The following is a 27271-nucleotide window of genomic DNA, read 5'->3' on the forward strand; positions in this document are numbered from 1 at the left end:
AGTTGGCAGCCATCCCCTGATGACCCAAAAGACGCCCCATGGGCGCACACTAGATAGATAGAGAGAGAGAGAGAGAGAGAGATTGTGCATAATATAGCCTAATAATAATAAAACAACATTGCTTGTGACAGCAGGGGGTCGCTAGAAGCGCCGTCATTGTCTCGGCGTTGTTCTGACTGAGGAAACAGAAATATACAGACTTCCTTCTTGTGTTGCCTGAAGATCTTATAGTTTTCACCATGCGTCGTTTAGAAGGTGTATACCAGGCGCTCGGCTGAAGTAGAATGAAAGAGCGTCTATTTATAGGCTCCTTATCATCAAACAAACAGAAGGTTGCAGCAAGGCAGCAGCACCAGGTTACTGCATGGAGTGGAGAGGAAGGAAGGGCTATAATAATTTCTCAAGATCTTTTATTTTCGGTTTTAACAAGTCTGAGTGAGGAAGCAACAGTGTGGTCTCCAGTTCTATGTCAGCTTTCTTTCACACACACCAGAGAAGAGTTGCGGAAGACGCAGCAAAAGGCACTCAGGTCTTCAGAGTTCAGACTTTTACATTCCTAGAACTAAATGGAGTTTTCCGAGCACATCAAGACGGCCAACGTTGAAGATGTGGTCCTGCGCCTGCCCTTCCAGCCGCCCGCCAAAGGCACGCTGTGCATCACCGGCCACCACCTCCTGTTCTCTGACAGGGAGACGGACTGCTGCAAGAGACAAGTTCTGCTGCTGCTCAGGAACATCGATGCCATCGAGAAAAGGTGAGTGGTAGCCTTGGATCAAGAAGACCACCGTGTATTTGATCGAGTCTGACTTTTACTTACTTGATATGCAAATCCAATGTCAAAATCGATCAAATAGGCTACATCAGATGCTGCCCTACAAAGCCAAAGTGTAGTAGCCTACGTTTTTGGACACAGGACACACCGACTTATTGGTGTATTCCAAAGCTTTAATGGTATGGGGGATAAACATCAATGACCTCTCAAGAACAGATATCACAGTTATATGCCTATTCCCTATATGTATCTCATTTGGCTGACCAAATTTGACTGATTTTTCAGTCAAAATGGGTTCCTAATCTGTGCATTCCGACTCTGGTTTTGGCAGTATGGTAGACTTGAACTCTAGGTGAGTTCCAGAGTGGTTAAAAAAAGGGGGGGGGGAATCTCCATGGGGTGGGTATAGAAAAAAAAAGTCATTTGTCATTTTGGGGGTGAACTATTCCTTTAATGGGCATTACAATATAGTTATAGGCCTACTAGCGCTTTGTGGTTGGAGATGATCTCCCTACTTTTTCATTTAGAAATGTAGACAAAATGTGTCAGGTAGGACACAACATACATGTTGATCTACAAGTAGCACTGCCTGAAGCTGCCCTGGCCAAGTGGGTATCTTGGATGATGAGTGGTAGAAATTGGTGTTCGAATCTCAGGTAAGCCATACAAGGTATTTTCGATGAATTGAGTACAAAGGACTTGGGTTTAAAATCTTTCTTTTTTCTTCTTGGACTAATCCACTAATTCGACAATCAACTAATTGACAGCTAATCAAAACGAAAGGCGACTGAGTGACTTTGCCATGGGTGGCACTTGACTGTGTAATTAATGTCTAATGATCTCTCTAATCTTTCTAAGCAGCGTGGAAAACCTTTTGGACTATTCCGGACTATTCCTCTCTAAAGCAGGCCAGAGTGAAAGGTTGGGCATAATTTAAGTTGCTGTGTGGATAAACTGGTGTGTTGCTTCTTGTCTTGTCCCCACAGCACTGGAGCACAGGGACATTCTAATAGTAGGCTACTACTGTCTGCACAATCTGTGTATCTTCAAAATATATATAATACTTAGGGTTGGGATCCGGAAGCGGAGGAATCGAAGGAACCGGATCCGACATCGAGAAACTGGAATTGGAATCACATGTTGGAACTGTTTCCGGCACCAGTTTTATCACACTGTCAGAGCTGGAATGTGGACTTCACGTCTGCTATATCATTACAGTACCAGTGAACGATTAGGTTCCATTTCTACACTCTCAGAGTTACCTTTTTTAAGGGTCCATTTGGAACCACCTGAAGTTACCCAGAGGGTCCTTGTACCCCACTTTAAGAACCAGTGAGGTATACTGTATATACTTGTAGGAATATATAGGAATGGTTCAACGGAACCGCTAAGGAATCTGACCTTTAAGAGGGAATTGTTAAGGAACCGACATCGATGAAATCCCAAAGGATCCCAACCCTAATATGTCTGTGGCTCAGAAGGTAGAGCAGGTCACTATAAATGCTGCATTGCATTACAGTTTCTTTCTGCTCTCTTAATCACTTCATCTTTGCTTCATGCAGCTACATCCCTTTAAATTATAAGGACCAATGTACTCAAGAAAAAAACATGAATAGCGTCTGCCCTCGTGAACCTTTCAAAGTAGCGTATCTGATAGGCATTATTCACTGGCGTATGCCCTGGCCACACGAATAGCCGCGGATCATAGATTATAGTATGCCCTCAAAAAAAGTCTAGAAGACACCACTAAAGATGTCCGTTAGAGCAGTGGTTCTCAGAAGTAGGGTCCAACCAGGGATTAGGAACCACAGGGTTCCTTGAGGAGGGGGTTCCCCATGCGTAAAGGCCCATTCCCACTGGGCCAGATAACAGATATCTGGAGATATTTCTCCAGATATTTTTCCATTCAAAGTGGATGGTAAAAATATATACCACAGATATTTTTTTATCTGTATCTACCATCCACTTTGCATGGAGAAATATCTGGAGAAATATCTCCAGATATCTGTTATCTGGCCCAGTGGGAATGGGCCTTAACACTGATAAGAGTTCCATTTGAATACTGTCAGAGTTACCCAAGATTAATTGTGGGGGAGTCCCCAGTTGATTAGTGCAACATTGTTTCCCCACTCAACAGTAAACAAACCAACACACTTAAGTGTATCTGCTCATTTCTTAAGTCACAATTTAATTACTTTTAAATGGTAAATGGTGCATTTATATAGCGCTTTAATCCAAGGCGCTTTACATAGATTGTGCATTACATTCACCCATTCACGCACACATTCATACACCGGTGGCGGAGGAAACCATGCAAGGCACCAACCTACTCACCGGGAGCAACTAGGGGTTCACAGTCTTGCTCAAGGACATTAACTCGGGGGGAGCCCGGATTCAAACTGGGAACCCTTCTGGAACCCTTCGTGCTCTAATAACGGTTTCTCTACCCCTGAGCTATGCCGCCCTCCTACTTTTAATACCCTTTAATACCAAATCGTCCAATATTAGGTAAGAAAGAGGCAAACATTGTGAAAATAGACGATCTACAAGCTTGTCGTTTTAGCTAATATTTATCTGTTAGACCACGAGTCTAACTAAGTGTAATGCCTACAATTCCATGTGCTTATCAGGATGGTGGGGGTCCCCCCAGTTCAGATATGCTTATTTTGGGGGGTCGTGGCCTGTAAAGTTTGGGAACCCTCGCATTATACTGTTACTGTTATGGATTTACGGTCTAGTCGACTCTGCTGCTTGTTTTTCCTGCTGCACTAAACATGGAGTGTTCCTAATGGCTTTAATACAATTTATAATGGTGTGTGTGTGTGTGTGTGTGTGTGTGTGTGTGTGTGTGTGCGCGTGTCACATGCAGGATATCTGGGTGCAGGATATCTGGGTCCTCGGGGACCATTACTCTGAAGTGTAAGGACCTGAGTGTCATCCAGTTGGACATTCCCGGCATGGAGCAGTGTCTCAACATTGCTCACTCCATTGAGGTGAGGCAAGACAAGTTCACATTGTATCGCACATTACATTCACAAAGGCAATTCTTCTCTCTCTCTCTCTCTCTCTCTCTCTCTCTCTCTCTCTCTCTCTCTCTCTCTGTCAATTTGATTCAATTCAATTCAATTCAATTCAAAGGGCTTTATTGGCATGAGAAAACATACATTTACATTGCCAAAGCAGAAGTGTACACAGTACAATACAATCAATCAATATAATACAATCAAAATACAATATGTACAATTTAAAGGGGTGGAACAGTTTTCATGTATGGAGATTACTCGATGCAGAGCAAGGATGTATACACCATGATCGGTAGTCTTTTAGGTGGTTGTGTTCCATTTGACATCCTTCTCCTATCACAGCAGCTCACAAATCTTGCTGCTGTGTTTGCTTTGCACATTGTCGTACTTCACACTCTCTCTCTCTCTCTCTCTGTCTGTCTCCATTTCCCTGTAGGCCCTGTCCTCTCTAGAATGTGTATCAGAGATGTATCCCTTCTTCTACAGACCTAAAGACCGCAGCTTACAGGACCAGTGGGGTCTCTCCACCCCTGAGAAGCACTTCGCTGAAACAAAAGCGCTCGTAAGGAGCTTATGTGCACACACACGCATGCATGCACGGCACGCACGCACACACACACACACACACACACACACACACACACACACACACACACACACACACACACAGTGCGAGCGCACACAGGCGAAGCTCAGTTGCACTCTGTTTTTCCTCTCAAACAGGGACAATGGTGCATGACAATGACTCTTAACAGTCACATGACAGGAAGGTACTGGTCGGGTCACAATTCAGGGGGTCACGAAACAGCACATCCTCTGTTGCACGGAGAGCAGCGCTATCACCCCCATGTGATTTCAGTTATTCTTCACAATGACTGCATCGTGCAGATTATATAATGGAAGTGTTAAAAAACCTCCCTAGAAAACATCCTCTAGAACATAATGGCTGTGATTGCGACCGTAGGTCGCACTTACTACAGAAAGCTCCACCAGGTGTCCGTGCGTCAGTCAGTCCGTCAGTCCGTCCGTCACACGTCAGACGTCACACTTTTGCCCTGCTCATATCTCCGCAAACGTTGCCCCGATCCATGCCAGATTTTGCACACACACTCCTTACCTGCCAAACTACAACCTCCAAGGACCCCCGGAGTTCCAGGGGGACCCCCAGGTCCCTGGGGGACCCCCAGGTGTAAAAAAAATACCAAATGTGCAAAAATGACCAAATGACCACCCCCACGGGGCTGCTCACGGGGAATTCCCGGGGACCACCCACTCCTGCTACTCCAGAACGGATGCAAAAGTGGTGGCGCCCCCAGTGGAGGACCCCCTCCACTGCAGCTCACATAAAATGCCCTAACTCGGCCTAGGAGCGTCCGGGAGAGCCGGGGCCGGTACCTATTCGTCCGCCAAGGCAACGCGGAGACCCCACCCCTCATTTCTCACATGGCCCTCTTCTAGCGAGACCTACGGTCGCTTATCTCCCGATTAGGGAGTCTTACTGGTGGCATGTAGTGGAACCCCCACACGGATAAGAACAGTGCATGTCCCAGCAGGCCCCACAGAACCAGTCCAGTGATTGTACTGTATAGCAACTGTATGTCTCACCAGCTTTCGGTTCAATTGAATTTTTTCCAGCTCAGGACAATTGAATACAAATACATGTCTGTGTTATCAGTGCATCTAGAACAAGGCATGATGTCAAAAGAAAACAAGTCCAAGGCACAGGTTTGTGAAGTCCATTTGGCATAATAAAGCGTCCAAGGTGCCAAAAAAAAGGGATAGGGAGAAGCATGTTTATCGAGCCCTGCCCCTGGCTCAAGTTAGATTGTCAGTGTTTTCAACAAGAGAGCTATACAGAGCATGAGTCTTTAAACCAGTGGTTCTCAAAATCGGGCCCAGGGACCCCCAGGCGGTCCTTGAGGGTATTGCAGGGGGTCCCCAAGCTTCATTTCACTGTTATTTCACAGCTAGAGAGACTGTATATTATCAATGGCTACTGTGGTCATAAGTTTGTTTCACTCGTTCCACTGTTATCTCCAGAGTTGTACAATTCTGTACCAAATTTCATCTAACAACAAAAGATTATTGGGTTCCCTGGAACAAAGCATTTGCAAAAGGGTGTCTGCGGCCTTATACTTTGATAACAACTTCTGAAAGAGCTCCTGTTCTATGAAAGAGCTCTTGTTCTTAGTTTGAAAAGGAGTATCTCTGGCTGGTTCCAGATAAAACATTCTTCTTCACTTTTGAATGAACTAAATGATTGTGCAACATTCAAGGATTCAAAATGATTGTATATTGTAAGCATTTTTATACACACGCAGTTCTATCGGTATGCCATTATACCACACTGACAGACACACATCTTTATCTTTTATGACAATATCGTTATAATTGTATATAAGGTGATTTGTCAGTTGTCACAAAATCCAGTTCTTCAATTCGCCATTGATTATATTCTTGCCCGCTTTATAATTGCTTACAAAATAATTGCCTGAGGAGTAAGTGAACGCCAATAACTCATCGCCATAAGAGGTACAATCTTTTCTGCCTCTGCTATATATAGATATGGAGCGTGTAAATCCAGAAAAAACTTTGCTTTGACCTGTTGTAATATTTTCCTTTCATTGAATCTATTGTCTATCCGGTTATACCAACGATAATCAGATAAATGTATGCATAATGTTGTAATAGTATATTTGATTAATTGATTTTTCTTTATTAAAGTGTCATGCTTCCAAGGAAGCCCAGCCCATATGGACTTACAGGACACTTTTACATTTCATTTGACAAATTCACCAACATAACAATTCACACAAACAATGATTAAACAAATAACCAACTTTAACACAGAAGTACCTGTTGCACTGAACTGAAACTTGGTGTCCCTGTCTTGCCGTGTGTTTTTCAGTTTAACTTCGTTTTTCTTGTCGTTTTGTATTTTGTTTTGTTTTACTTGAGCCTGATGAGTGTGGAGGGAGGGAGGTGATCTCTGTACCGTTACAGTATGTGGTTGTTTGTATACATGTATATCTGACAGACTTCATTGCTGTGATTAACATTCTCATGTTCATCTCATGTCCTTTGTGGGCAGCATGAGCGCTGGAGAGTGAGTGACGTGAACAGGGACTACTCTGTGTGCGCCTCCTACCCTCCTGCTGTCATCGTCCCCAAAAGCATCGACGACGATGCCCTGGTGATGTCGGCCAAGTTCAGACACGGAGGACGCTTCCCTGTACTCTGTTACTACCACAGGAAGAATGGCATGGTGAGGTTTATAAAATAATATGCCTCTCTATATTTATATCCAAAACCGTTACTTTTCAAGAAATGGAAAAAAGAACCTGTATTCGAATGGATCCAATGTAGTTATTATTTAGTCACAAGCTCTTTGTTAATACTTCTGAAGAATAAAATAGGGAATTCATTTATTTAAAAAAAATCACACCTAATGTGGAGTGCTATTTATGAGTTCATTTCATTAAGCGTCCCACGAAGCTTGACCAATGTGACTTTGGGCGTACAACAAACTTTGAGCACTTTGTGCCAAGATGTAGGCCAGATGTAGGCCACACTTCAGAGCCCGGACAAAGCCAGAAGTTGGAGCTTAACTTTAACTCCTTCCAGGAGCACCGCTCAAAAACATACAAAAAGAAAGTTTAGACAGCAGGGAGGTGGCAATTAGAGATATTACCATGTTCATACAATGTAATCACTTCCTATCACACACACACACACACACACACACACACACACACACACACACACACACACACACACACAAACTATGTGACCTGATGAATGAATGATCCTAACATCATTCAGGTAGTCATGCGCAGCAGTCAGCCGCTGACAGGAGCCAATCGGAAGCGATGCAGGGAGGACGAGCTCCTCCTCCAGGCTGTGATTGACGGCTCAGATAAAGGTTACATCATCGACACTCGCTCCCGCCAACAGTCCCAACAGGCCAGAGTGACAGGGGGAGGGTTTGAGTCCAAAGCCAACTACAGCCGCTGGAAGAGACTACACAGACAGATGGAAAGGTGTGTGTGTGTGTGTGTGTGTGTGTGTGTGTGTGTGTGTGTGTGTGTGTGTGTGTGTGTGTGTGTGAATATGTCAGTGGTCCTCAAAGTGGGGTCAGCGAGGTTCCAAATGGAATGGACCTTTACAGGTGTGTATCGCAGAGTGTGTACAGATCTGTCTCAGAGTCATCATGGGGGTCCTTGAAATTGAAAACGTTTGAGAACCACTGGAAGATGTTATGGTAGTCAGGGACGTGCAGAGAATGTTAGAGAGGCAGGGGCTGACATTTCTAAAAGTGCCTTTTGGTAGAAATATTGAAAATAGCGCGTCTATTGTCGGTGCTTGATACCACACTGAACCAAGCATAATCAAGTGAATACTGGAGCTGTGTCGTAACGGCATGGATTTCTACACAGAGAGGGCAATTATTTCAACATAAGATGCTGCATTCAAGTTAAGGAGAGTTTGGTGTCCTGACATCTCCTGACAATGTCAGGATCACATTTGGGTGACATCAGGTGATGATTAAAATGTGCTGATGGCACTGTCTTCACTAGGGCAAATGTGAGTGAAAATCTGAGTGACATTTTTATTACAATGTTGAGAAGTCAAGACCAAAATAACTTGTGTACTCGTAGTGTACATGAGAGAGTAACAAATACAAAATCCTGAATCGTGAATGTATGTGTTTAGTTACCCCCGGCTCCACCGGGCGCATCGAGCGTCACGTCAACGTCAACGCCAACGCTGGGAACGCTCCCGTTTTAATCAATTGAAGGGTGCTCCACTGCCGACGTCAACGTCAGATGCTCAAATTCGCCCTGGTTCATTTTTTGACGCAGTCCGACGCCGGCACGACGCCGTCCTTTTGGTGTAGCCCTAGCCTTAGGAACATTCACGTCAAATTAGATTTAACCATTTATTGCATAAATAGAATACAGTTAATCTTGGTGTTAAAGGGCTCTGTGTTCAGAGATGTTCCCTGGATTTTGTGCATGCTTTTTGAGCATGCTAAGCAAGCAAATGTTACGAAGCTTCGGAAACCAAGCATAGGTAGAGAAAGCAAGCCGTATTTAAAGGAACCTACCCTACCGAGTGAGAGCTTTTATTGGAGTATGGCAATGTGACATAATGACCAGCAGATATGAGAATGAGGAATGGGAACAGAACTGACTTACAGCTGACTACAGCTGGGCGGGGCGACTCCCGTGTCCTGCATAAACTAACGCTGAAACTTCAATTGTCTGTTGTGTTGTGTTTGTGCGCGCAGAGGCAAAGCACTTCAAGAGAGTCTGATAAAGCTGGTGGAGGCGTGCACAGACCAGTCTCACAACATGGACCGATGGCTCAGTAAGCTGGAGAACGCCAAGTGGTTGTCTCACGTCCAGACGGCCCTGTCCACCGCCGGACTGCTGGCCGAGTGCGTCGAGAGGTAGGTACTTACACTGTGAAGTCCTGAGTAGATAGAGAGATAGATAGACAGACAGACAGAGAGACTGACTAGTTGACTGACTGACTGACTGACTGACTGACTGACTGACTGACTGACTGACTGACTGACTGACTGACTGACTGACTGGCTGGCTTGCTGACTGGCTTCCTGACTGGCTTGCTGACAGGCATACCGACCTTTGATCCTGCGGGGAAATTAATTCCGTAATCAGTCAGTAATAGAATGTTTACAGTCGCTATCAACATGGATGTGTGTTTGTTGTGGTTTTCTTTGTGCAGGGACGGTCATTCGGTGCTGGTTCATGGCTCTGAAGGGACAGACGCCAGTCTCCTCATCAGCACTCTGGCCCAGCTCATCATGGACCCCTGCTGTCGGACACTGGAAGGCTTCCTGGCTCTGCTGGAGAGGGAATGGGTACAGGTGTGTGTGTTTGTGTGTGTGTTTGTGTAGTCCCTTTTAACTTTTTAACTGCCTCGCCCGAGTTGCCCGAGTTATTCCCGATGTCCGCACTTGCCACTGCCCGAGTTGCCCGATGTTGGCAGCCATTTTGAAGAAAAAAAAACTTTTTTTTTTCAAAAAAGCTTTTTTTTTTCAAAAAAAATTGGACCTCCTTCTAACTACTAGGCATGATCGCGATCGCGAAATTGCATGTTTAACCCCCATACCAACCCCATCTTTCAAACATGGCAGCCATGTTTGTTTACAAATGAAAAAAAAAAACATAATGGCTGCTATCTCATGAATGCCTGAACGGATTTCCAGGCGGATCTTTTTGATCTAGGCATGGGCGTGCATGATCCGTGCACTATGAATTACATGGAAGTCTATGGAGACTGGTGGCAGTGGAACTTCAAAGAGATTTAAGGTGGCAACCATTGTTTTAAGGTAACGGCGGAAATTCAGACTTGAATCGACGCGTCAATGAGAAACTGGACATGCTCAGTTTTGATGAGTCGTCCTTGCCCCATCTAGACTTCTAGAGTGAGTATTGGTGAGAGAAAAGCCGGGAGAAGTGAAACAATCGACCAGGTCTATGAAAACAAGCCCAAAAGAAGCGACCATTTTCACCAATTGAGCTCTATTATTAGCTAGTTTCAGAAATAATCTTGAAAGCAAGGCCAAATAAGCAACTACACTTCAGAAACAAGCCCAAACGAAAGCAACCCCCAACTATGAATGTTTACAAGGGACTTTATGGGAAAACAAGACCAAAGTCGCTTATAATAAGCAGACCTGGCAACCCTTGCAGGCTATTGTTGCCGGCTACCGAGGTGTCATCTGAATGCAATGTTCCGTCGCCCGACTTTTAAAATGCCACGTTTGCCAACTAATGCCAGCAGATTACAACAGACTAGCAGTTTGAAGCTATTGGAAGTGGTCTGTTTGCTGGAGAGAGGCCTTTACACAGAGATCGTCCAATAGTGCCATCATTAATGCAGTCTTTGTCTTTTGAAACAAACCTTGTTTGGTTCACCAAAAATGTGTTTAGTTCACACTTTGTGTGTGTTTTCTACTCAGCGGAATCAGAGGTGTGATGTGTTACACAACACAATATACCAACACAAAAAGGACTGACAATGTACTGGAGCAGACTGCAGTCACAGAAGCTCCATATTACTGAAGCTTTTTACTTCACAGAGCAACATGTTTATTTTTATTTTTATTAAATAGACGATCTACAAGCTTGTAGATGTGCTATTTTCCTTATTTAGTACGATAATTATACAAATGTTTTACTTTTTTGAAATGTTTAAAATTCATTCTTCTTCTTTTTAAAGCAATGTCCGCTATATTCACAAAATGGGAACGTCAGGTTGAAATTCATTCACACGTCATAAAGACTCACAAAAACTGTGCTCTCTCTCTCTCTCTCTCTCTCTCTCTCTCTCCCCCCCTAGGCAGGGCATCCCTTCCAGCAGAGGTGTGCCCACTCTGCCCACTCCCATGCCCGTCTCCAGCAGGAGGCGCCGGTCTTTGTGCTGCTGCTGGACTGTGTGTGGCAGCTGTGGAGCCAGTTCCCTCTGGCCCTGGGCTTCACTGAGGCCCTGCTGCTCAGACTGGCCACAGAGGCCTACGCATCCGACTACGGCACTTTCCTCTGTAACAGCGACCAGGAGAGGTCAGTTATGTACAATTGAAAGGCATTACCAAGTTGCACCCCTATTGTAGTCATGTCATTATAGGCAAAAATGTAAAACATTTTCTAATTGTAATTTTTTTCCCCCGACAAAATTAAGGAAAATGTACAATTGTTTTTATATTTATAAAAATATATAACAATTATATAAGATTTTATATTTTTTTGAACATTTAAAAAATGTCAAATATTACTACACATCTATAAGCTCACAACGTGTCACATTGCGACACGTTGTGAGCTTGTAGATTTTAAGCATTTAGAAGAAGCTCTCACAAGTGAGCAAGTAGTTAGAGTAGTTAGAGTGCTAACAAAACAAACATATACTACTAAGTAGTAGTAGTAGGGATGGGTATGGTTAGGATTTTTATGAGTCTGGTTCCTGGTTCCGGTTCCGGTTCTGCTTATCGGTTCTGGTTCCTAGCGGTTCCCTATTTCTGTTCCAAAATGGTTAAAAATAAGAGGTCAAATACTTATTTAACAAAAGTAACTTCATTCTTTTAAGACATTTAATGAATACACAGCGCAAAACAAACACCACACCAGACTCTTTCAGATGATTGCCACGCTGTCTTATATATGTCATGTCATTTAAGACATTTTAGGCAACCTGTTTTAACGCTAATTTACTTTTCCATTTCATCTGGCTCTCTTTTATAGCGAAGCCCACAATTTAGAGCTTAATTTCCCACGGTCCATATTTTGACAGCATGCCTGCTGCTCACTTTATCTAAACACGCTGTGTTGTGTGCGTGCAGTGCAGCAAGCATGAATGCTGAAACACCACTAGACGTAAGTTAGACACTGGTCTTGCCAGATAGTCGACTATGCCTTTGAAGATTGAAGCCTTTGTTTGAACGGTTATTAGTGTATTTAGGAATTGATATACAGGACCGATATTACAGTACATTATTTTTATGGGTACCGGGTACCCGCCATTTCCTACTTGGAAGCGACTTTCAGTACCCATCCCTAATAAGTAGGTAGGATAGCGAGTAGACAGTTTAGTAAACAACATACCTAGCATCTAAAAATGTACATTTAACATTTTTGGCATTTAGCAAACGCTAAGTAACAAGTGAAGTGAGTATATGGCATGAACCCTCAACAGATTACAGGTTAAATAGTCACATAAAGTGCAAAGAGATGAATGTAGTGTTTCAGAGCAACTAGGATACCAGGTAAACATCAATCCTGGCATCTGTCTAAACAGCTACATCTACCTACAAACATCGACCTACTACATCTAGACACTTCTATCTAAATAGTCAACAAGGGACGATGCAAAGATAATGAGATGTGCTGTGGGATGACATGGAGTCTGAATAGGTGGTGGAAACTGGGAAGCGAGTCGGCAGTCCTGACAGAGCTGGGTGGGGGGTGGTGGGGGTCGGGCAGGGGTCATTTCACAGCTTGGGAGCCTGAAGGGAATCTAGGTCGCTTGGAGCATTGGCCATGGTGTTATTGGGAAGGTTAGTCATCCTGTGTTGCTGATCTAAGTGTGCGAGAAGGGGTGTAGAGAGGCGAGGAGTGGAATTGGAGCGGGTTGTTGCCAAAGTTCATGTCACTGCGCGATGCAGAAAAGAGGCGAAGGGAGACCTCTTGTGTCAAGCGCATCTCCGCAGACAGCACAGTAGTAGTGTAAATACAAAATGAAACACTTCTTTGGTATTTTATAGAAATGTCGCTACACTAAAAACTCTATTTTTGCTACACTCAATAAAAAATGTAACACTTCTTATGCAAATACAAACACTCGAAACTGGTAAAACATAATAAAGCCAATCCTTAACAAATACCATTTATTTAGCATTGTGTTTTACGACTGTTTTTGTTTTCTTCTTTTTCTTCTTTTTCTGCATAGTACTGTGTTTTATTTGTCTGTCATTCTGCAAAACAAGCACAAAAGCTTTTTTGAGGTATCCTTTTAGTTGACCATGTACCAGTGAAGTGTACTGTCATGAATAGGGTGACCATATTTTCAGCCACTCAAACCTGGACGCAAAACACTGTTGCCTAAAACTGGGACCCTAAAAGCAATGCGCACGTTACCGCGCACGCGCGTGCCCATTCTCTTAACGTTCGTGCACGCGCACACACGCACCGCAGGGTTGCAAACAGGCAGTGAGTGATTGACAAACAGGCTCAGTGTTGAATTCAGACACGCAATGAATTTGGTCCTTTTTTCTGATTGGTTAGGTGAGCATGTTTTCATGAAAAGAACATGATAAATGTCTATGCAACCACTGAAAACAGCTACTATTATTTTAATTCTGGCGAAAACCGGGACAATTTTGTAGTGAATGTTGAAAACCGGGACATATTAGTGTTTTAGAGATATTTGTCGGGACTCCGGGACACGTAGCTTGGAAACGGGACTGTCCCGGGTAAAACGGGACGTCTGGTCACCCTAGTCATGAAACTGTACCTTTAACCATGCAAACAAAAGCTCCCAAGCCGCGAGGGGCGTGAACTTTGGCAACAACCCGCTCCGATTCCACTCCTCGCGTGTAGAAGTAAACAATGTCCGGAAGTTAGGTGGGGGGTTGGGCCATACATTTGGTTGCCTTATAGTTCATCACCAGTATTTTGAATTACAAGCCTACATTTTAGAAGGTTGAGAGCCACAGTCTAAAAGTTGTATACATTGTCTCCCTCTCCTGGTGGAGAGACATAATTGCAATTATATTCAAACCACAATAAAAAGGACACTTGAACATTTCAAAAGGTTGAGGTCCATTCTGGGTCCTCGGAAGGTATTTGAGCGAGCATACAGGGAGACCACTATGGAGGAAGTTGCAATATTAAAGCCACTTAATTCATTCACACATACAAAATCATTTCTGTAGAAACTCCATCTTCCTCTGTTAGTTTCTCACACTGATCTCGATTTTCTTCTCCCTCTCCATTCCTCATTGGTATTCTCTGTCTCTCTTTCCCTCATACTTAGGTGTGCTGCAGGGGTAAAGGAGAAAACACATTGCTTGTTCCAGGCCCTGCTGAGGCCCGGGGAGAGAGAGCTTTACTCCAACCCGCTGTATGAGCGCATGGAGCTGGCCATCTGGCCTTCTGTGCACCCCCAGTCTCTGCAGCTCTGGGAAGGTGAGTCCCACCAAACACCTTATTCTTTGTTAGCCGCTGAAAAATATATTCTCAACATTTTCTTTAGGATGCTTTACTGAACTATAAACAGAAAATATAGCAGAGACGATACCTACAATTACAATACCCTGAGGAAGACCAGCGTTGAAATGAGCTGCATGCCGTTTTAGCGATCGTCCATGTACTACCGTATGTATATGTTATGGTAGATGTATAAACACAGGAAATGTGGGGAAACTCCAAAGATCTGTCATTCCTCTGGGAGATGTGGTAAACAGCCTGCTATCCTTTTGTCGTTTTCACTTTGGCCAACAATAGGAAAATCAAACCTCTTGTTAAACAGGCGTCTATTGTTCCAAATCTTGTTTAAATCACTTTTCTTTCAAATATTAGATTTTATTAGATTAGGATGAAAGAGATCCCGTAGCTATGCACTTTAAACAGGCAGTCCACAGCATCACTTATTTTAGGTATATTGGCATTGAAAAGGTGGAAAAGCCCCCTTGGCATCTGTCAAGGGGGCAACCAAGAACGCCGCCTGTTACAAAGAGAAATGTTTTTATCTCAACACAATGGCCCCTCATGGTCTAAACAAGAAGTTTAACCATAAACCTTTCCTGTATTTTAATATTGCATTGTAATTGTGTTTTTTTACATTTAGATATCTGACTGTGTTTTTTCTACTCTGATCTTTATTATAGTTATATATGACTTTAACAGGTATGTGGCACTGACACTTTATGTCAGTGGGTATATGGGTTTATTTCCTGATGGCCATCTTGGCTTACAACTTTTCAGTAAATCACTTTTTTCCCCAAACATTTTGAGGGAGGAGAAATCTGATCATGATGGGAATCTGGTCATGTTGCGACGAGGGAGTGTTCATTTGGTAATGAACCAAATGGTCCAAAGGGAAGCACGCACATCCCAACAAAAATCTCTTCGGGTGCTGAACAATGATACGCACATTGGAGGAAGGGAAGGGAACACTGTAGCTCCCAGTAGAAAGTCTCTGAGACCTGATGACGACCCACAGCGGTCAAAACGTTGTCTGAAACTTTAATAAGCGTTCAACTGGGAGCCACAGTGTGCAAACTTCCCTTCCTTTCCTTCAGTGTTCGCTAGGTGTCACACAATGTACTGCATACGTGCAATTTCGGAACAAGTGCTAACATATTCCATCCATGATGGCTTGCCAACTGTCAGACACTCTTTGGCGTGCCTGTGTTCAAGTGATGTAAAAAGGCATGGCATGCACGTAAAACGATTATTTACTCAGTTGAGACTGAGAGTGATACAAAACGAGCACTTCCCTTCCTCCAGCCCAGCCAATCTAGCACTCAACCACCTCAGAGAATTCTGTTGGAACACACTCTTCTTGAGGTCCACCACCGTAATGATTTCCTATATTTCTGAGCAGAACGGGAAATGTTGAAATCTTTGTAAATTACTATGATATAATACTCTGTTTATAGTCCAGTAAAGCGCCCCAAAAGTCTTGGGTGGGAGAATGAGATTCCTTTGCTTCTAGTTTTGTATGCCTCTATTGTTTATTTACAATTTAGCAGACACTCTTAATCCAGAGCGATTTACAATAAGCACAAGGTAATGTGTAGTGATCTAGGATCACTGGTAAACCAAGAATCATCAGTCTAAACATTATAACGAGAAATATTGTTTCTTATTATGCTGTCAGGTTTTTTCCTGAGGTGGACACAACACGCTCGCCAACTGGAAGAGACCCAACAGGAGATTAGGAACATGGTCATTGAGTGGAGCAAGTTAACAGCAAGCTGATGGGACCATATAAACAATACAACGGACCCATAAGAACAAACATCACATTGTGTGATATAACACAGACTGTTGAGGACGCAACACCTGCTGCCTGCATGGAGACTGACAATAGAGGCTTCCATAAAGGCCATGGCCTTTTTTTTGTGGTGGAACCGAGCGCTACCAATGTGCAAAGCTTCCAAACTTGTTTCTTGATAAGTTTACTGTGTATTTGTCCTGCTGTCTTTTTTATGACTACATAAAATGTATGTTTAAAGACATGTGTTGGTGTTGTTTCTTCTATATCTTTATTTTAATTTCATTTTTACAACATGTCAGTTTGTCTATATCCTAATGTGATTATTATAGTATTTTAAGAGCTTTGGATGTCCACCCCCCCCCCCCCCCCCCCCCCAAATGTGTGTAAACAGCTAGTTTGTTTTCCATCATATTAGTATCAGTACAGTAGTAGCTTATACAAGGCCAGAACTAGCACAGCTCTCAGACCTGTTATGGTCTTGTTAAGCTCAGCTAAATACAATTCACACAATACAAATCCCCATGGGCAGCAAGTCAGCATGTTTGCACATTATATGGAGCTTTGGAATCTGGGAAGTGTAGTCCTGGTTTCAGTCCAGACTGAGACAAGTGTTGGCACACACACAGGCCAAGAACCACAACCCCCAGCATGCCTTTCTACAGCTGCGTATTTGCCCAATGGCCTTTCGGTGCGCCCAAACGACGACCAATCGCAAGGCAATCTCCTAATTCTAACCGTTAAATGCGATGAAATGCCGTTTTATCCGCTCGATTTCATTAACTTTAGCGGGCCGGTATTGCATTTGTCAAGTGACACGCATTCGCCTCGGTCCAACAAGTGGTGATGACCGTTTCAGCTGTTTAACACATTCTAATAGATTTGTGTCAATACACAGGTAATATTTTTCTCTATTTACAACTTTCGAAACTTTGTAAAGTAGCCAAATAATATCTAGGCTACAGCTGGTGTTATTTTAATGGGAAGTGGAGCACCTGTTAACAATAGACAAATATAAGTTGGGGTTTGTTATTATCATTAACTGAGAAAGCAATCAAAACATCTAAAAGGCAGGGATTATGTCAATTATGTTCAGATTCGCTTTTCAGGGGCGGCTGCTCACCATGCCGTCGACTATGCGGGTGTGTGTGAGTGCTCTGCTGGCTCCGTTGTGCCGTGGCTGTGGCAGCAGGGTGCGGGCTTTCAGCGGCTCATCCAAGCACAGCAGCAGGTGGGACAGTCCGGGTTGTCCGGCCGGTCCCCCCAGGGACCACTCCCAACCCCGCGTCCTCATAACAGGTAGCCTATAATGCAGTGGTTCTCAAATTGTGAAGTGGCAATTTAAGGACTTTTAAGACCATTTAAATACCTAAAAAAAAGATCATTAGGCATACTGCATCAAAATAACCAACAAACTATAGGCTACTATTACAAACTGGTAAAAGTTGACTGAATTGTTAAATAATGTAAGGAGGCACACATTGTGAATTGTACAAGCTCACAACTTGTAGGCTATTTTGTGTGGAACGAACCGAGTCAACTCCTACATTCCAAGCGCTTGTCAGGGTGAGTTCCTCCTTGTCAGGGTGGGGTCCCAATTTAAAATATGTTTTTTTTTTTTTTTTTGTCACAGCCTGAAAAGGTTGAGAACCACTGGCCTAATGTAGTATTGTAGCCTCTTAGCAGAAACCCGTTTGCCATGAATTTGTAAGTGGCATGAGCCACAACACATGGATAGTTCCACATGGCGTTTTTTTTATTTAATTTTTCTCTTGGGGTTGTTTTCATTGGTGGCAGGAATCCCATTCTCACCCCTAACAATAGGCTGCGCTCAGACAGAGCTGATGCCATAAAGGATGCAGGCAACTGACTCATGGGTGAATAATAGCATGCAGTCACGTTTTGTCTGTGACTAAAGCTGCGGTTAAAAAAAAGGTTACTGTCCAGTTGAAATATAGCTAGTTTATGTGGATAGTTTAACACAGTGGTTCTCAACCTTTTCAGGCCGCGACACCCTAAATAATCATATTTTAACATGGGGATCCAGAGTTGAGGCATTACATTTTGTATAACATGGTTCTAATTTCGGCATCTAATATTTGACAACTAGGCCAATGTTTAATTTGTCATTTTAGAGGTATTAAAAAGTCCTTTTGTCACGTTAGAAATGTGCAGATACCCTCTATACACTTAAACATTATGTTGGTTTGTTTACTGCTGAGTGAGAAAACAATGTTGCACATTAAGTTAATCATCTGGGGATCCCCCAAAATAATTTGGGGACCCCCCTAGGGGTTGAGAACCACTGGCTTAACATTTAGGTCTATGCTATGTGTTTTTACCTATATAGACAACATAAATACTGTATATATTATTATTTACAAAATAATTTAACATACACACTTATTTTTCTGGATAAAGGTGGCCTTGGACAGTTAGGTGTGGGACTTGCACAGATGCTGAGGTGAGATATTTTCAATTTCCTAAAACATTCTACAATCAGTGGTGTGTTCTAGACTTTTTTTGAGGGCATACTATAATCTATGATCCATGGCTATCCGTGTGCCCAGGGCATACGCCAGTGCATAATGCCTATCAAATACGCTACTTTGAAAGGTTCACGAGGGCAGACCAGACGCTATTCATATTTTAGGCGCCGTATACGTGCGTTACAGGTAGAACACAGCTCTGTCTACAATGCTTTTGATTACTTGATTATTTTTTTAATTCTCAAATCTCAATTCTTTAGGGAACAGTTTGGAAAAGAAAATGTAATCCTGTCCGATATCAAGAAGCCTCCACCCAATGTGTACAGCAGTGGTATGAGAAAATCAATTTGACATTGAACTGATTTCCGTTCTTTGTTTGTTTGTTTATTTGTTTGGTTGTTTTTTATATGAAGTGTTCTGGGGTATTCAATACGCAGTTTGCAATCTGAAAATTAAACTTGGTACCCTCCTTTTTTCTCTCTACACCAAATCTCTTTGCATAGCATTATCTACAAACCCACAAACACATTGTGAGCTTGTAGATCTGCTATCATTTGCCAAATGTTACCCTTATTTTTGCCCAAAGATTGTTTGCCTATTATGACATGGCCAGAATAAAGATGCTATTGTTTGAGTGGGTAAAAACACATACATACAGTATACGCTAATGTCTCTTTTCCCACAGGTCCATTTGTGTATGCTGACGTTCTAGATTACAAACATCTCAGAGAGCTGGTAGTGAATAATCAAATTACCTGGCTGGTCCACTACAGTGCCCTTCTCAGCGCTGTAGGGGAGGCCAACGTGGCACTGGCTCGCAAGATCAACATCACAGGTCCTCTCGAATATTGCACCCATACAGCATGTATTGGCCTTTTTTATGGAACATTCTATTATAAATCTCGCTATAAATGTCTCGCTCTCCCGTCAGGGCTTCACAATGTGCTGGACTTGGCGCTGGAGAACTGCCTGCGTATCTTTGTCCCAAGCACCATTGGAGCCTTCGGACCCTCGTCTCCCCGTGACCCCGCTCCTGACCTCTGTGTCCAGAGGCCTCGCACCATCTATGGGGTCTCCAAAGTGCACGGTGAACTAATGGGGGAGGTGAGGCTATGTCTGCTTCACGTGCATACATGCAAATACAGAGTCGCTTAAATGCTCGCAGTTGTGAGCTCTTCTGATTCTCAAGCTCCTGCGCGTTGTGTGCACTCACGTCTGATTCTTTACCTGTTAGTATCTCCATCATAAATATGGCCTGGATTTCCGCTGCCTTCGCTACCCAGGAGTTATCTCAGCCAACTCACAACCTGGGGGTGGAACAACAGGTATTACCTCACTCTAAAGTTGGTATATTATTTCATAAAATAAGTAGTGATATATATGTTGTGTTTGTTCAGTAACAGGGGTCTCCCTCTCTCTCCTAGGTCTTTAGTAAATATAAAATACATCTTCAGGTTGGGATATCAAGTTCATCCAATCAGGATAGAGAACTCATTCAGGATATACAAGATAAACAAGTGAAATTGGAAATAAAACAGAATTGGAACTGGAACACTATACAATTAAAGCTGATAAATTTGTTCTCCTTCCTGTTTGGATGAAATTGGTGACCTGCCTGAAACTGTAGGCTAATTTCTCGTTCTTAATGAAAGAGCTGGACACCCTGTTACTGCAGACACAGTGATGTGTACTACCACAATATATAGCGTTAAAACGTTTAATAAATATGAACTTTAAAAAAAATAATAATAATAATAATATCACTTACAGCACATTTAAAATAATCATGCAAAGCTTACAAGTCCTCCAGAGATGAAGAACTAAATACTTCCCGTCTCCCTTTTCTCAGACTATGCGGTTCAGATCTTCCACGATGCCCTCAGCACAGGTCACCACGAGTGCTACCTGCGTCCAGACACCCGGCTTCCTATGATGCATATCTCCGACTGCCATCGTGCCACAGTGGAGTTCATGATGGCTCCAGAGTGCCAGCTGTCCCTGCGTACCTACAACATCGCCGCCATGAGCTTCACACCAGAAGAGGTGGCAGAAGAAATCCGGAAGCATTTGCCTCACCTCAAAGTCACCTACAATCCTGACTCGGTTCGCCAGACCATTGGTATGTCTTGAATGCATGTGTGTGTGTGTGTGGTTGTGACGCTGTTTAAAGTTTTTATTTGTCAAATACTCAATGATATAAAGTTAAATGGAGCTGGTAATTGCTGGTAATAACCGCTACATTATCTTTGTCAAAAATAGCTGATCTACAAGCTCACAAACCTACTCAACATGAGAATAGATCTGCTATATTTGCTGGATGTTTGCCCCAGAATAGGAATGCTTGGGTTTAAGTAGTTAAATGCTTGGACTTCCCTCAAAAAATTAAATAATAAATATAATATAAAATGTAGAAAGTCATGCATGCAATCTAGATAAAATAAGCACAACTTTATGAAAAGGACCACATAATTATTATTAACACACATAATTATTATACATACTGCACAGCTTCGGTCATACAGTATATCATACATAAACGATATTACTAAAACATTTTGCCATGAATTACTTAATTGCATTAATTCTTTTGCCCTACATTTAGCTTAACAAAACTGTGTGGCTAATAAGTCATGGACATTTACATTTTCTTTTCTCCAGGGACTATTTTAAGCTGGACTTCTAAAATCAATCCACGCATTAAAATGTTTTAGATTGCAAACTTGCCTGGGACTACAGTTATGCACAGAGCCTTTTATATACTGTAGTAAAGTGCATTAAAGTGTGTCTTTATTATAAGTTGAAAATAGGCAAAACGCTCCATGATGTTTTTGTTCATCCGTTATTTAATATTTTATCTCTCTATTATCTCTCTATTAAGCCATTGTTTCATAAGTTTGACACTGTGGAAGTTTCCTAAAACCTCGCCTGGTATTTTGCAGCGGACAGTTGGCCAGTGAGATTTGATGACTCCAATGCCAGGAGAGACTGGTACTGGGCACCAAAGTACAGCCTTGAAGAACTGGTCACCGACATGCTCAAATCCATCCGAGACAAGCCGCCCAATGAAAGACTGCCAGTCAGCTAACAAAGACCACTTCACAGAGACCAATCAATCATCTAGCAGGGATTCTCAACCTTTTTGATTTCAAGAACCCCAGGTTCATGTGCATTAAGCCACAGAGCCCAATTTGATACGTTTTATCTCTGGGCTCCCAATCTACACAGTAAAATCTCTGAATTAATTTAACTTGGAAAGGGTATAAATGGGACCGAATGGACCTGTAAGAGTACTTTTCATTCCATTTGTGCACTTCCGGACCCCTAAGGATCCATTTGGTTGCTAACTTACAATCATTTAACTGGGGACCCACTGGAACCACCTCAAGGGCCCGCTGAGAACCACTGATCTAGCATACACATCTACTTCAGCTTGCTTTTACACATAGTACAGGATGGATCTTCCTTTGGCCAATCAGTGAACCAAAGACTGTTTCTCAATTACACAATGTCAGCCAAGAGCATATTGTCACGTAGCCAGCCGGTCAGAGATATCTGCCTGGTGACATCTAAATTCAGTGAATGGGCCAAAAAAATTCAGGAAATCATTCGATTTTGTTTTAAATAACAGCTTCACAGAACCAATGCAAAGACTTTAGCGCAGTCCTTCATATGGGATGGCATCAGGATTGATTTTCAAAGCAGTAGGCGTAGGCTTGTCACTGCAGTTTATCTGCAGTGTTTAAGCCCATTCAATGGATTTAGATCCACAAAGGCATCAGTAGATGGAGATCACTGATGGCTACACAAGACTAGCCAGAGCCTCCCAACATACAGTGGGACACTGAAAGGCTGCCTGCTAAGTAAGATTCATGAACACACTGTCAAACATTCTCTTTTCTTGTTTCTATCACTATTTTCTGTTGCTTTAATTGTTATTACATTTCTCTTTAAAGTAATTCGACAAATGGGGCCGTTACCTCAAAGGATATAGAGCAATGATTTCACTTTTATACCTTTCTCTATGAAATATTTTGTTAAAGGTGTCATCACGTAATGTTAAGTAATACATCTGTCAGAAAAGTCAAAAGTATGGAGTAATCATACTGTACATCAGTCCTGTCCTACACATGCTTCAATTCAATGTTGAAGTTACTTCTGGCGTCGCAAAGGTGAAACGATCGCTCACCACTGCATGGACCCATGGGTTCAGTTCCCAGCAGTGGGTGTCTCCGGTTTGGCCGACAATAGCGTGAAACACATTTCTCAGTGAACATCCTCTGTGGAGGCACATGAAAGTCAACACCCAGCTCAGGTCAGATTTGGAGGTTGGCAGCAACAGGAATGGCAGTACACATGGGGGGAACTGGCCATGGCTCTCAAGCCTGACTATGTTTTCCACGATCTTTGAACACTACTGAGAGTCTGTATTTCCGCCCGGTAAGAATTGAGAACAGGAAGCTGTCACCTGCTCATCAGAACAGAAGGGTATCACGACTTGTTAATAAATACAATTGAGTGAGCCAACACAATACCTCGACAAAACCAATAACCCATCTGCTAAACTTTGTCTAAGAAATGAATGTCTCGCCCCGAAATTAAAAGAAGGATTTCACTTACATTCTTTACCCTCAGTTAGTGTGAAGTGTTCATTACCATTATACAGTATGGCTATATTCACACAATATTCAAGCTCTAATGCTTCTGATCATAATTTTTTGTGATGTTAAATGTGTTTCAAAGGAGGTCATTTAGTGCTCAGTGCCTTAACGAAATGAACGTATTCTCTCCGAAACTTGGATATTATTAAACGCTTGCAGGGAATATATTTCATAATATTTTGAGATGTCTATTAATGTCAGTTTCAGTTCACAGGCAACTTTGCCGATTTTTAACATGAGCAAAGGATGACTTTATTTCTTTATCAGTTGTGTGATTTTGGTTACAAAAGTAGCTACCAATGAAAGTGAAGCCTTATTTTTAATTGCAGATTAATTTGAAACATGTTCGTAAAAAGACATTGCAGTGTACTTTGAAATAAATATCACCCTTGCCCAATACTGTGTCATTATTTTTACTTACTGCTTGCTAGGTTTATTTAAAAAAATGTTTTAGAGGATAAGCCTTTTGAGATGCTGAATTGTCTTGTTTTCAATATGGGGCCCTCAAGCACTACACTTAAACAATGATAATGAATGAAACAATCCAACAACACAGGACAATCAACATAGTAACATAGGGCATGGCCCGCCATCATCCTAGACCACACTACACGAGTTACCAGTATCTAAAACAAATTAAATTGAAATAAGAAAACAATAAGAATAAACAAACATGTCACAATAAATCAATATCAAATCAATCAATACATATTCATTGCATCATAAGCTATGTCAATGTAATATGGCACTTAACCACTTTCAACCTAGTGATCCCTATTCAAGCAAACATTCTTGCAACTGGCAACTATGACTTTACTGCTTGCTTTAATATTTACACAAATATGATAGAGCAGAAGAAAAAAATGTGTTCCTCTCTCATAGTTCTACTTTACAAACATTGTTTCCTGAAGTCCTCTTCCTTACTCTCCATTTCTTTGCCCAAAGCATCACTTTGTTTCTACATTCATTCCTGATGGAGATCAACTGGGCATAGAAGTTCCTATTCTTGCATATCTTACCCTTTTCAGCCATGTCTGCCCTGGCACAGTTCAGTTGGTAGTTGAGTTCTCTCTATGATGCTGCCTAGGTCCTGGTGGGTATCATTGAGCACATTCCGGTTCTTTGCTTTCTCTCTGAATGAAGGGGCACTTTAAGTGTGGCGCTCTCTTGTTTTATCCATTCCTTCTGTTCCACTGCCTGGAACTTGTTCCTATATGTGGGCTTGCTGTTTTGTTGTTTTGTGTGGGTTGGGTTCGCTATAGTAGCGAGCATTCTCAATATTCTTTTCTCTTTCTGTTGGTGGTCATGGCTGTCAATTCCCACCTGATGGTGTGTGGGAGTCCAGACTGCTCCAGACCGTATTGAATAACTGCCAGCTTGCATAACGTCTTCATGCTAGGACTTAAGTCTAAGATGTACAGGTCATCAGGTGTGTATACTCCAAAGATGATGATATGATCTCCCACAGTGCAACAGCACATCCTAGACATCCAACATGGGCCTTTGCCCTTGGGCTCAATCTTCTTCCAGGAGAAGGTCTCTGGATTGAATTTCCACAGATCGTTCAAGTCAAGGTTTTTGGCACCAAATACGTACAGCTCTCCATCATAAGCGAAGGCAGGATTATCCCCTCGTACCTCTGGAAAAAGCAGTGCAGAAGGCATGCTCAGCCAGCAGTCGGTCTCTGTGTCAAACACTCTGACGTTGTTGTAGTTCTCATAGTTGTTATTGTAGCCCCCAAACACAAACATCTTTGTGCCGATGATGGTGGAAAAGTGACGTTCTGAAGCAGGCGCAGGAGTGCCTCTAGTGTCAATTAGCGACCAGACCATTGCGCTGGTGTCCAACTTATGAACAGCATTCGTGCGTCCGGTCAGCTGGCTGTATCCACCGTAGATATACATGACCTTCCGCAGAACACAGGCCGAGTGGTTATACCTCGACCCCGGAGGAGTTCCGTAAACCCTGGGCTTGAACCAAGCGTGGGTGTCAATATCAAAGGCATAGAGCCCATTGCAGTACCTCCCCGTGTTAGTAAAGCCCCCCCAGATGTAGACGATATGTTCTATGGGCACGGCAGTGTGGCTGTAGAGCATGGAGGGAACCTCGAGGGGATGTTCTCTTCCAGGCGTCACTCGGGGCACTGAAACCCATCGCAAAGACACTGTGTTGAAGACATGCACGCCCATGTGATCCCTGTTGTACGCACAGTAGCCGCCAAAGGAGTACACCTTATGTCCCACCGCCACTGCGGCATGAAAGTTCTTCTTTGGCACTCCTTTCAAATTCAATGTCCAGCGCAGCATTTCACAACGACTACTGTTGTACCCATTAACACCCGAGGCCGATTCTATACAAAATTCCTTCTAAAATCAGTAGTTATCACGCTTTCAAGATTTTTCAAAAATGTTAGAAAATAGCAGATGTACAAGCTTGCAGCACGACACGAAGTGACGCACTGTGAGCTTGTATATCTGCTATTTTTGAGTAGCCAACGCAAAAATCTAAAACGACACAGATGCTTCTCAGGTTTTAATGATTGTTAATGGTAAGACACTATTGTGTTTTTACCATTTATATTGGTAGGAGCACAAACATCACGTGAAGCTTGGCCAATCCCTGAAGGCAGCCAGGGTTAGGTTGGCCAATCAGGGTAGCCAAATTGGCGATATACACACAGAACCCATGAACTATAATTGATTCAATTTGATTCAATTCAAAGGAGCTTTATTGGCATAAAAAAAACATGTGTTTCATCGGTTTACATTGCCAAAGCAAGTGTCAAAATATAATAAAAACTGTTGAAAATGGGGAAAGAAGGCCTATATTTTTTGTATTCTGCAGCTATGACATGGAATAGTTTGCAGACAGTCACAAAATTGATTGGATCTATTCTAGTTTTAAGTCCTCTCTGAAGAGTTATTTAAATACTACATGGAACTGCATTTCTAAATTGTATGTACTTTATCGTTTTTTATTTTTCCACTGTATTTATGGGACAACAATGGAAATAAGCCTCTGGGATTTCTTGTTACATCCTTTTGACTCAAATGTGCTTCTTTGTTTTGTACATATGCTTGTTGTCAGTAAATCAATCAATCAATCAATCAATCAATCAATCAATCAATATGAATACAGTTTGGGGTACAGTACAGCATTGTGTAAACAGATATGTCACATTGCATTGATATATACATGTTATATTATAAAGTAGCAGCATTTTTTCTGTTTTTTATTTTGAAATAATAATAATTAAAACCTAAAATGTAGGAGACAAACGTTTAAGGTAGCCATAAAAATGTATCCGTCACGACCACGACCCACACTTTAGAAAACAGTGTTCTTCTAACGCAGTGGTTCTCAAAGTGGATTTCAGGGACTCTTTAGGTTCCTTTATGTACAAATGGAACCAAATTCCATTTGTACACTGTCAGAGTTAAGGGGAGAACCTTGAAAAATGTCAAAGTTTGAGAAACACTGATCTAACGGTACGGAGAAAGAGACGAGTATCATAATCTCGCGTAGCGGACCGGTAGGGCGGCGGTAGGCTATTATGGAATCCGTAGGAGACGGTGGGGAAAGGAGCGCTTGTTTTCCGTTCACCAGCGTCGGACTCGGCAGGTTATCTACTCACCAGCGTCAGGGTTACTGAGGTTAGGGTTAGGGTCAGGTTAGGGTTTGGGTTAGGTTTAGGCAATAGGCATAGAGGTTAACATTCACCAGCGTCGGCAGGTTAGCCTATCACCAGGTTAATATTTACCCGCGCGGTCCAAGTGCACACAGCCGAGCGCTCCCGACCTCCGC

At 42.6% G+C, this 27271-nt stretch overlaps 3 protein-coding genes across 3 annotated transcripts; 2 read left to right on the forward strand and 1 right to left on the reverse strand.

The window, feature by feature from the left end:
• Positions 1-566: 566 nt before the first annotated feature.
• On the forward strand, positions 567-16512 carry LOC308305633 (myotubularin-related protein 9; the record flags this gene model as incomplete). Its single annotated transcript, XM_080750460.1, has 11 exons — positions 567-754; positions 1634-1693; positions 3657-3765; positions 4232-4357; positions 6887-7060; positions 7618-7835; positions 9086-9247; positions 9547-9688; positions 11167-11387; positions 14356-14507; positions 16204-16512. The coding sequence occupies 11 exons, from the start codon at positions 567-569 to the stop codon at positions 16302-16304; spliced, it is 1653 nt and encodes a 550-aa protein (XP_080606586.1). The 3' UTR covers positions 16305-16512.
• A 932-nt stretch (positions 16513-17444) lies between these two features.
• Positions 17445-21894, forward strand: tdh2 (L-threonine dehydrogenase 2; the record flags this gene model as incomplete). Its single annotated transcript, XM_080750843.1, has 8 exons — positions 17445-17619; positions 18742-18784; positions 19070-19140; positions 19495-19674; positions 19741-19913; positions 20044-20134; positions 20659-20928; positions 21749-21894. The coding sequence occupies 8 exons, from the start codon at positions 17445-17447 to the stop codon at positions 21892-21894; spliced, it is 1149 nt and encodes a 382-aa protein (XP_080606969.1).
• A 2847-nt stretch (positions 21895-24741) lies between these two features.
• On the reverse strand, positions 24742-25773 carry LOC308305945 (kelch domain-containing protein 3-like; the record flags this gene model as incomplete). Its single annotated transcript, XM_080750844.1, has 1 exon — positions 24742-25773. The coding sequence occupies one exon, from the start codon at positions 25771-25773 to the stop codon at positions 24742-24744; it is 1032 nt and encodes a 343-aa protein (XP_080606970.1).
• Positions 25774-27271: the final 1498 nt, after the last annotated feature.

Source organism: Nannobrachium achirus, assembly GCF_963921795.1.
Source record: "Nannobrachium achirus genome assembly, chromosome: 20".
In the NCBI taxonomy this organism is placed as follows: domain Eukaryota; kingdom Metazoa; phylum Chordata; class Actinopteri; order Myctophiformes; family Myctophidae; genus Nannobrachium; species Nannobrachium achirus.